The 11,330-nt window shown below is 54.2% G+C and overlaps 1 protein-coding gene across 1 annotated transcript; it reads left to right on the forward strand.

The window, feature by feature from the left end:
- The first annotated feature begins 4,946 nt into the window (after nt 1–4,946).
- VSX1 (visual system homeobox 1) lies at nt 4,947–9,044 on the forward strand. The gene is made up of 5 exons (XM_017818779.1): nt 4,947–5,316; nt 5,663–5,741; nt 5,979–6,102; nt 7,012–7,192; nt 7,814–9,044. Exons 1-5 carry the CDS (start codon nt 4,947–4,949, stop codon nt 8,077–8,079), a joined length of 1,020 nt encoding a protein of 339 aa, XP_017674268.1. The 3' UTR covers nt 8,080–9,044.
- Nucleotides 9,045–11,330: the final 2,286 nt, after the last annotated feature.

Raw genomic sequence — 11,330 nt, forward strand, 5'->3', positions numbered from 1 at the left:
AAAGGAAAGGAAAGGAAAGGAAAGGAAAGGAAAGGAAAGGAAAGGAAAGGAAAAAAGAAAAAAAAAAAAGAAAAAAAAGAAAAAAAAAGAAAAAAGAAAAAAAAAGGAAAAAAAAGAAAAAAAAGAAAAAAAAAGAAAAAAAAGAAAAGAGAAAAGAAATAAGAAAGGAAAGGAAATCTGACTCCATCTTTTGGGAAGTTTCATTTCCAGGGCATGGAGCAGAGTGGGACAATGTCTACCCCTCTTTTGGGAGATGCTGATTTAATGAATGTGGCAGCTATTGTGTGTGCTTGGGAGCCTCCCAGACGTTTTTCTTCTGCTGATATTTTCTTTTCTTTTCTGCTTTAATGAGTGTTTCAGTAATTGACTTGATGATTTCTGTTTAATTAGCACATTTTGGAGGAATGATCAAAAAAATAATAAGATAAAGTAATCAGACAAGCATAGTGTGGAGGAATAATAGCTCCTTTGTGGGGCTAATTGGAGTGGACAGTCCATCAGCTAGTTTGGTGCTCCTCACAGTTGGATATTCCCAGCCTAGCTGTGCCTTGTGCCCAGAGATTCCAAGCACCCATATAGACTCAGCTTTGGTAGTCATTTCAATTAGCTTTAATGAGCTGTGAATGAGCACCAAGGAGAACCGAGTCTGAACCTGACCTGTTTTGCCATTGCCCAGATTTTGCAGAAGGCTGTGGAAGCAAACGGAGTTTGCCCAAGACCTATGGCAGGTGCAGGGCTCTGAGTACCACCAGGAAGAGCATCTCCAGGGAGGGCTGTGTCCCAGCTCACACATCCTGTATAGGACAAGAGGGGGTTGCCCACAGGGATGTGAGATGGGCAGGTAAATGGTACTAGAAAGCAATAAGTGTGGAGGAAGCAAAAGGAGTGAAAACAAAAGCACCAGTGAAGGAGTAGCCAGAAATCAGAGCTGCAGCTGTTGTGCCTACTCCACTTGGGTTTCTTCCTGAACACTTTGTCCCTCCTGTTCCCATATATACATAAGGGTTTACACCTCTGGGACGGGTGGTAGTCTCCTCCCTAGGAGCAGGAACAGGGCTTTCCATGGGCTAAATTACCTATAGCTCCTGGAGATACATGGGGTGAACTGTCCTTGCTCACCAACCGCCAGTCATACCTTCATTCGAGGTTGTAGGTGTAGCACCTTGATGGCCATTTGTTTGCCCTATGTTGGCTAGGAATTAATTAGGAGATGGGCTCCAGGCTGCTGTGACAGCTGTCTGCGTGCGGCACTTCCCAGCAGTTTGATTAAATCTGTGACACTCCAGATGTGAGCACCCTGTGCATTGGCACATGGTTTGCTCTTAAACTCCACTTAAACTGTGACTGCTCTTCTGGTTTTAATCAAAGGCAAATGCCTTAAGACAGAAATCTGTGCGGAGGAATTAATAGGGATGTCTCTAGGGCATGCAGAGTGGGACATGGAAAGGGATTCCCTGTGCCAAATTAGGGCTGAAAACACACTTGCAGTAAGCCTGGCTGGCGATGCTACAGAACTAAGCAGGTGGTGTGAATGGCCAGCTGTAGCTGCGCTCACCCTCCAAACCTTTTGCTTCACCCACATTAAGTTGAGCTAGAAATGAAGCACTTCTCACAGCCTGGCAGTGTAGCAACCACAGGTTTCCTCATTCATTTAACCTGCCTATGCTGCCTGCCCCTGCAAATCCATCACCCCAAAATGGAGGATACTTGGCAATTACGTATATCTCCTCCTAACTGGCCAGAAGTGCACCCACAATCCACCACTCAGCCCTGGCAGCAGCCTGAGGAAAGTCTCATTGCCTGCATTTTGGGGAGGAGGCACACCTGTAACTCAGAGGTGGGGATTTAGCCTTGCAAAACACGGACGTGATTGGCTGCAACACACCTGTCTTTGCTCCCTTCTCCCCTCGTTATGGGCTGTTTCTCAGTTCCTTTTCATCCATGTATCAGAGGCAACATTTTCACAACATCCCCATATACCCAGCAGGACACGGAGGAGGTGGAAGAAAAGCCCTTTTCCTTCTGTCCATGCTTATCAAGGCTCCCACTGCTGCCAAATTGCCTGTGTTGCCCTCAGCTGGCTGCTTACCCTGCTGCACTCCACTTCTGGGCCACCCTACACTAATGCAAGGTCCGTCACGGCCACCAGCAGGCTGGCTGAGCTTGCCCTACACAGCAGGCACCCAAGGGCTGTGGCTTCAACATCATCCCTGGGGGCTAGGCTCCAACCTGCTCCCGTGCTGGTTTGCCAGGAGCTGATGCAGGTGTGTGGTATGGAGCTGGCAGGGAGCACCGGGCTGTGACTACTGGTGCAGGTCCAATGGACAAGTGTGTAGCAAGAGCTGGGCTTTTGGAGATGGATTCTCCATCCAGAGCACAGGAGCTTCTTCCACCCCAAGCTGCCTGAAACTGTCAGATGGTCCTTTATTATTGACCTGATTCATATCTAAACCAGGGAGGTGAAAGCTGTCTTATCCCATTACTAATCCCCTAAACCAGGCCCTTCAATACCTTTTCCTTGCTACCCCCTCCTCATTGCTACAGCAGGTGGTTGCAGTGCCACATCATTCTGGGGCTTTCCCTGAGCTTCATATCCCTGCAAAGACAGGGACTCAAAAAAACCCACCGGCCGCTGGCTCAGGAGCCATCCTCAGCTGAAGAGGGTCTGCCAAAATGTTGCAAGGACTTGCAAGGCTTGTTCCTCGAATCTGAGGGGGACAGATTCAGGCACGTATCCCATCATATGTGGCATCCATCCCATAGGGTGATACAGGTCGTAGCAGGTGTCTGACATGGTGGTGGAGCGGCCACAGGGAGGAGGGGATTGTTCAGGGACTGTCCCACCTCTCTGTGTGCCTAGTACTGCAGGGTGCAGCAGGGATCAGAGAGCAAGGGATGGGGGTGCAGCACCAGCTGCAGGTAGCACTCACCCCTGGGACATGGGACTGCATCGGGGGTGGGGTGCTGTGGCCTTGGGCTGCTCTGGTAGAGGCCCATGGAGATTCTGGGTGCTGGGGAACCCTCAGGATGCCGGGCTGGCTGGCACAGGCACCCTGCCCACAGGCAAACCCCAGGGAAATTAGAGCAAGGGGCGATGTTTGATGTTCTGCTCTTTAAGCGATTAATAATCTTTTGGCGTCGGAGAATCAGCTGAAAATCTTCCCTGGAAAATAATGAGCAGAGAAACATTTACTGATTAGTCTAATCCCAGCTAATCCTATCTGATGAGCATATATCAAGATATCCTTTAACTGATTTATTGTCCAAAGGACCAGTGGAGATGCCCCTCTTCACCACAGCTGGGGGAGCCAGTGATGGCAGCAGGTGTGCCCCCCACACCATCCCACAGCCCTGTCCCAGGAGCTGGTGCATCACCATCCCCTGTGGCACAGCCCTGGTCACCCTCTGCCCCGGGCAGCAGCGCCATATCCAGGCCACCTCGCCAGCGTGGGGAGATTTAATCGCTATTTCCATCTCAGCATCTATCGGCTTTCTCTTGGGTTTGAGCTTTTATGTTTCATAAACTGATTAGGAGCAATTATATGTGCTTTATCCCCAAACTTTCCAAATGCCAAGGCCATATGCATATTTAAGGCTTCATCATCTCTCCCAACAGCTCAGCCTCAATGTAAACTGCTGAAATCAAGCTGATTCGGGGACAACATCAAAAATTAGGGTTTTAACCACTAATATCTGCTTGAACAGGAAATTTGTTGTGGGTGGTGGCCGGATTATGGCTTCTAATTACTGTGGCAGATCCTCCCTGCCTAGCAGTGAAAGTCTCCTATTCCAGCAAAACTGAAGCAAAACCACTCTGGAGAAGTGAAGGTGCCCAAGGGGACCCTGGGGTGCTCTGTGCCTGGGCAGGGAGCAGCCCTGGGTGGCATTGCCTCAAGCATCCCTGCATCCTGAGCACATGGGGACCCTGAACTGGTGGTTTTGGAAGTGTGACAAGCCCACACCTCCCATTCCCCGCTCACCCATTTGCCTTTCTTTGGTGCCAAGCATGATGGTCTAGAGGGTCCCCCCCGCCAGCCCCCAGTGCCGGCCACGGCAATTATCCTAAATGAAAGTTATTGTTCTACTAATCCCAGGAACAGCTTGCGAGGGGAGATTTGGGTCTTTCTTTAATAATGCAAAGTTAATGCGGAGTCCCCTCGTAATTATCTTTATCAGAAGGACCCTCAGTTAATCTGACCATCCAACGAAGGCCTGGATCAGGCAGCCCGTGTAAGCCGGTTGTAAATCATTTCCATCAACAGATGAAAGGAAGGGGGAAAAAAAATTGCAGCCCAGGTGCAAGAATCTGGGAGCAAAAGGGAGCACAGAGGCCAGGCACCTTGAGGTGGCCCTGGCCCTGGTAGAAGACACCTGGGGTCATGGAAGGTCCTGCCCCATAACCCCTGGTTCTTCCCATCTCTGTCTTTGGGGTGTTGAGCCCGGTGGAACGTCCCATCTGGGAAGTGGGGCTGAAGTGTCATGGCGTGGGATGGGGATACTGGGGACAGCAGTGCCAAGCCCTGGAAGAGGGGATATGAGGACATAGGAACAGAGCAGGGGGTTCCTGGAAGAAGACCGGAGGAGGGAACCCATGGGAATGTGAGGGCGATTTATGGGTGACCGGGCCGGGGCCCGACAGGCCCTGAGGGGCGTCCCGGGGAGGGACTGAGCGGGACCGCAGGGGACCCGGCAAGGGGATGGTGAGGACCAAGGGGCGGAGGCCGAGGGGAGCGGAGGGAGGGACGGCGGGAGGGGGCGACGGGGGGTCGAGGGAGGGGCGCGGGGCCCGTGCAGGCGGGGAGGGGGCAGGGGCCGTTAATCCTGGGATTGGGAGCGCCCCCCCGCCGGCCCGGGGTGTGATTGGAGCCGGGGCCGGCGGCGGGACGATAAAAAGGGCGGCGGGCGGCGGTACCCGCTCCGGACCGGGCTAGGCGGCGGCGGCGGCGATGCCGGGCCGAGCGGAGCCGTCGGGGGGACGCGCGGCGGCGGGGCCGGTGGCGGTGCCCGTACCGGTGGCACCCGGGGCGGCGGCGCGGCCGGGAGGCGCAGGGCTGCGGTCCAAGGGCTTCGCCATCACCGACCTGCTGGGGCTGGAAGCCGAGCTGCAGCCGCCCCCTGGGCCCACTCCCGCTGCCACCGCCGGTGGCTACGAGGGCGGCGGGGCGCTGGGGCTGGGGTTGGGGCTGCTCTGTGGCCTGGGGGGGCCGGGCGCCCCGTGCCTGCTGCCCGCCCCTCTGCCGCTTCTGCCCGCCCGCGGCCCCCGCCCGCCCCCCGGGCCACCTCCTGCCGCCCGCCGCCACAAGGAGAACATCTCCGGTGAGCGGGAGCGGGGTCGGGGGTGGCCGCTCAGGCGCGCACGGGGATCCCCGTCCGGAGCCGCTGCCGGGGCTGCCTTGCACTGCGGCCGCAGCCAGCATCCTCCCCCCGGTCCGCGATCGGCTCCCGTGCTCCCCGTCCCGACCCTCTGGCAAGGATGGGCTCCCACCCCCTGCCCCGGGATGGCATCACCGGTGTGGCGCCCCGGGCTCAGCTGTGGGAGGGGACCCCTTCCTGCCGCGGGCCCGCTCCCTGCGGGCGGCTGCAGCCGCGTTTGGGGAGCTGGGTTTGGTCCCTCCGCTCTCGACGGGAACGTGACTCTTCCCCTCCCGCATGCTGCTGCCAGATGAGGACAGTCTGTCTGGGGACGCCTGCGACATGAAGATGTCCACCTCCCAGATCAAGAGGAAGAAACGCCGGCACAGGTAGAGCCCGGGAGCCCGGCTGTCCCCCTTCTCACCTCCTCGCTGCTGCCACCATCCTCCCGCTGTTCCTCTGATCCTCAGGGTAGGGCGGTGGGTATCCCCAAGGGAGGAAAAAGGAGGGCTGCAACAGAGGTGCGGGGAGGATTTTCTGGAGGAAAAGCTCAGCGTAGGGGGGGGGGTGCCAGCCCCACTGCTTGCGTCTGGACTGTGTCACAGGATGCTCTCTCCCCTCGGCAGGACGGTGTTCACAGCTCACCAGCTGGAGGAGCTGGAGAAGGCTTTCAATGAAGCGCACTACCCTGACGTCTATGCCCGGGAGATGCTGGCCATGAAGACAGAGTTGCCGGAGGACAGGATACAGGTAGGTGGCAACGATGGTCCTCTCTGTCCCATGAAGTCTGCGGGTTGTCAGCGCCCGGCCATCTCTTCTGCTCTGTGGCAGTGAGTGCAGGTGGTAGAAATGTGGTGGCAATAAAATGCTGCAGGGCGCCTGGGGGGCAGCTCAGCTTCTGTCCACTGGCATTGAACAGCCTCCAAATGGACATACAGAACCAGGGGACTGAGCTGGCCCCAGCAGCTGCTCCCTGCTGGCAGCTTGGCTCTATTCTCCCACTCAGGCAGGAACTGAGAGCAATTCAGGAGCTGCTGGGCCAAGCTGTGTCCCACTAGTTTGCTCACTAGCTTGTCCCTTTGAGGGACATATGGCATTTCAGGGCCTGATCCTGCTTCACTGTGGAGCAGCTCATTGGCTTAAGAATGGGATGGCGGTTTGGGCAGCAGCCCAGTTATATCTGCACCCCTCAAGCCTTCAAACACAGGAAGGGGGTATGGAGAGGGATCTGAGCACCTTCTGTCATCACTGGTCACTACATTATGGAGCCCTTTTCCTGAAGAGGTTGGTGCTCCATGGATGAGGCAGAGAGGCCCTGCGGGTAGGCACAGTGGAGGGTGACTTTGGCTGGAATCACCCTCCTGTGTCACAATCAGCCTAGTGTTAACATGTGCTCCCTCTCCTCCCCTTCCTCCCCTCTCTAACACCCATGTGTGTGCCCTCCCTCGCACTCTTCCCCATACACCACCCTGGCTGCCCTCCCGGTGCTGCCTGCGTGTCTGCATTCACACACCCAAACCCCTCCATGCACCTCCATGGCTGCTCTTTTGCCCTGGATGCACATTCCCCTGTGCCCACTGGGCCCTGGACACCTGGCCATGGGGACTGTCTCCTCCCCAATCCCACCCCTCCGTGCTCTCCTGGCTATTACCCCTGAAGGTTTGGTTTCAGAACCGAAGAGCCAAGTGGCGGAAGCGGGAGAAGTGCTGGGGCCGGAGCAGCGTGATGGCCGAGTATGGCCTCTACGGGGCCATGGTGAGGCATTCCATCCCTCTGCCTGAGTCCATCATCAACTCTGCCAAGAGTGGGCTGGTGGGATCCTGCGCCCCGTGGCTGCTGGGTGAGTGGGACCGTGGGGCTGGGGGGGTTAGGGTGCAGCTGTGGAGTGAATGGCCCTTCTTCTTTCATATGGCTATCTTTGCCTTTTCCCAGAAAAGAACAGGGTCTCGACCCTGAGCTGGACGCTGCCAAGTGTCCTGGGTTTTCCACTCCCTCCTTGCAAAGAACAGCTAGGAAAACCTTTTACTGCTGTGTCAGACAGGTGCCTGCATGTGGCTAGGTATTGCTTTGTAGTGCTAGCAGGCAGCATGGGAGTTGCAAGGTGTCTAAGAAGTCATCATTCCCCCCCAAGCTGAAGATAACTAAGGTAGTTAATGCTACCTTAGAGCTACCCTCTGCTCATACACAGTCAAAATCAGGGATGAGCCATTACACCAGCCCTCTCCTTGTACTGCAAGGGGAGGTATGGACTAACTTTGCCACATCCATTCTCTTGGGCTGCAGAGAGCAGGTGGAAGGGCTCTGGGTCAGGAAAGGCTGGTAGCTAGACAGAGTTTTCCCTAGGATGCAAGCGAGGAGGAGTGCAGGAAGGAAGCAGCAGGACTGCAGGAAGTGATGATGAGCAGTCCCAGGCAGAAATAAGCAACCAGCACCTTTGCCTTTGCTCTCTCCCCTCTGCAAGGCATGCACAAAAAATCCATGGAGGTAAGCAGGAAGGCAGAGAGCCAAGAGAAGCTGGCAGATGGCTGGCGAACGGAGCAGGAGGAGGAGGAACTCAAAGAGAAGCAGGCCAGTTCCCAGAGGGGCTCCGACAAGCTTGGCCCTGCAAAAGACTCAGAGGACACAGCCATTGACCTCTCCAGGACAGCCAAGCACGAGAAGAGGGGTGTACTGAGGCAGTGCATCAACGGGACACCCCCCCCAGAGCAGAACGACAGGGACCACTGAGCTTGGGCTGCCCTGGAGGAGGCCAGACCTCACAGAGTCCTGGCAAGATAATAATATTTATTCATTTATTGATATATATATTTTTTCTTAAATAATGGAACTTCTATGTGAATTCAGGGCATTTTAAAACTGAGCACACACATCCCCTTGTCCCCTCACTTTCAAGCTGTTCACTTCTCAGCAGAGCCAGGGTGGAGGGTGGGAGAAGTGTCCCAGCAGGGCCAAGAGCAGTGCGAAAATGGGACTGCATTGTGGTCAGCACGGAATGCTGCTGGAGAAGAGCCACTCTTTCCTTCTGGGCTGTGACCACTTCCCCAGCTAGCCAGGAGCACAAAGAGGAGCAGCGCAATGGGAGTCGCTCCCTCCAACACGCAGGTGCAAAGATGGTGCAGGAGTTTACAGACGTCTTCTCCAAGCACAGCGCCCACGTGCCAGTCCTTCCATGTTGAACACGCAATTCTTCCACCTCGAGGATAAGCAGGGTTTTTAAACACTGTAGGGTTCATCCTCAAGCTGGTGTAACCTGAGGATGTATAAAGACTCAGGTTTACACTTTCTGAGGATCTGGCGTGCCAATGCAGCCTTATCACTGGATTTACACTGTGTAGCTTCCTTAACTCATATTTGGGAGAAGGGGGTAAAGACATTTTTGTTTATGCAATGATTTTGTACACTCTTGAATGTTACCTGCAACACTATGCATAATAGAACAGACCTTTTTGAAAAGCAAGCCATAGTACCCCAGAGCAATTAAACAATTTTGTGAATTGTCAGAAGAAGATATTTTGTAATTGTCTGTAAAAAATGTTAATGTCAGAGCTGTTTCTTGGTTGCCCCATATTTGTGTCTAAAAGCACTTTAGTGATCTGGATTTTTGAATGTGGCTCTTCCTGTATTGTCCACCATTTATTTATTACACATCCATAAATAAAATTGTGGTGTATCTTTGGTTTTCATTCTCTGCATTGCAATTTATACCTTCCTTTGGCACATCTTGTGGCAGTTACTGAACTGGCCCATGCACATGCCGTGACAGCTCTCCTGGAACCTCCAGTTTCATCTGCCAGCCAAAACATAACGGAAAATTATCAAAAGGTTTTATTAGCATCTGAGTAATTCCAGTTTGGAAAGTTTCCTAATACAGCTCGGGGTGCGTGGCCATGTAATGATGCTGTCGCCTGTTCCTGCCTCTGCTGCTGGGCCTGGCTCCCTACACACAAGCTGTGCTGCACAGGGGGAGAGTGGAGGGACAATTGCTGGGAAGAGCAGAGCAATAAGTGGCATGTGCAGATTTCCCACCTTTCACTTCCACTGCTTGGCCAGACCTTACCAGGGGTAACAAATGCATGGCAAACACAAGCTTTTGCTTCGCAGCAAAAAAAATGTTTGCTGGGGGGGCTGTGGGGAGCACGGTTCAGGAAAGGACCAGCCAGGGCTTATTGCAGCAGCAATTAGGCTCACCGAGAGCCGAGACTTAACACATTGGAGGCCTAATCCTGCCTGAGCAGCATCTGCAAACCTTTTATTTGGGCTGTGCCATGCTGGCACTGGATGCTTGCAATCTTTTTTTTTTTTTTCCTCTGCCTGCGTGCAGATGGCCTGGCTCTTTGCCTTGTGCTGGGTCCAGTGCAGTGCTGTGAGCGCAAGCATGTCACCACCACAACTGCTACAAGGGGAGAACACTATAGTTCCAGCCCTGTGCAGGGTGCGGACAACTCTCCTGGTAGTGCCTTGTAGGCTCCCAGCTCTCACTACACCACATGCTGTGAAGGGGGAGCCAAGGGAACAGCTGCTGGCCCAAGGCACTTTTTCATGTGCTAGGAAGTAACTGTGGGGGTGCACACACTGGTGGATGACAGTGACTGCCCAGGTTCAGTTCCTGGTGGCAAGGCAATCCTGGGGACAATCCTTAGAGTAGGTAGTCACTTGCCTCTTAGCTGCCTGTGCTAAACCTGGCAAGGAAGTGCTCCATATGTCACTGTGGTTGGAGCTGCAACAGGAGTAGGGCAGCATATTCTTGTTGTTGCTTCAGATTTGACCCATGCTGGGGTTACTGGCAGCCAAACCCAGCCACGGCTCTTGCCAGTGCTGGTTCAGGCCTGGCCCGGTCATGACAGTGCAACAGAAAAAACCTTGATTTAAGGCAGTGGCTGCCACTTGCACACATCTCCACTGCTGCAGTGGGGTTGCCTATATGAGACCCAGGAGCAGTCTTGGTGACCACATCAGGGCCTGGCTGTCATGAGCGTCCCTCTGTGAGGGGCCCTGGGGGTCCCTCAGTCACAGATGCTGGGCTTGTTCAGGTGAGAGATCCTTCCCATGTGGCTCAGGCAAAAGGAGTCAATAAATTCAAAGCCAGTGTTCAGAAGCCAGAGCTGCCGCAACCTCACCTCAGTTCATCTGGGCTGCCACCTGCCCTGGCACATGCAGATTTTTTCACTGCACAAACTAGCCAGGGACTTACAGGATCTGCCAAACCAATCATGGAAGAAGGGACGAGGAAAGGGGAAAAGAAATAAAATGCTACTATTTGACATCTCTTGGCTTGGAAGCTGACTGTCAGGCATGCACGTCTAGGGGTTGCAAGGAGGTGTCCCCTTGATGGACCCAGAAAAGAGAAGGCTGCAGGGCTGCCTTTGCAGAAGCATGTTCATGGTGACACTTCTTAGAAGTATTCATTTCTAACTGGCATTTTGTTTTTCCGGATCCTCTCAAATCGCTGGCTGGATTTTCAGGGAGGTTAGGAAGTGAGTACGAACGTTTTGTAAGCGCTCCCTCGTGTGGAGAGGGGCGGTGGGACACGGCGAGCAGCCCAAGAACGCCTAAAGGCTGGCTGCAGCCCTAGAGGCAACTGGAATACTCACTTCTTCCCCTTATTCCCACAGACCCCTGTCTAGCTGTGAGGCGACACACAGGGGTGTCTGGATCCACAGTTAAAGAATCCTACGGGGTTTGCATTTCTTTACTCACGTCTTGTATCACCAGCAGACACTTTGTATAACGAGCAGACACTTTGTATAACGAGCAGCATCTTACCCAGAGCAAGCTGAATTCTGGCTGAGGGAACAGGCACTGATCAGGGGCTCTGACTTTGTCTCCAGACTGCTCCAGGTATAGGCCAACTGTGTCCTGGGGTGTATCAGGCACAGCATCACCAGCTGGTCGAGGGAGGTGATTGTCTCGTTGTACTCTGCACTGGTGCGGCCTCACCTCGAGGGCTGTGTGCAGTTTTGGTCACCATAATATAGGAA

The sequence above is a fragment of the Lepidothrix coronata genome, unplaced genomic scaffold (assembly GCF_001604755.1).
Source record: "Lepidothrix coronata isolate B3197 unplaced genomic scaffold, Lepidothrix_coronata-1.0 Scaffold71, whole genome shotgun sequence".
NCBI lineage: Eukaryota > Metazoa > Chordata > Aves > Passeriformes > Pipridae > Lepidothrix > Lepidothrix coronata.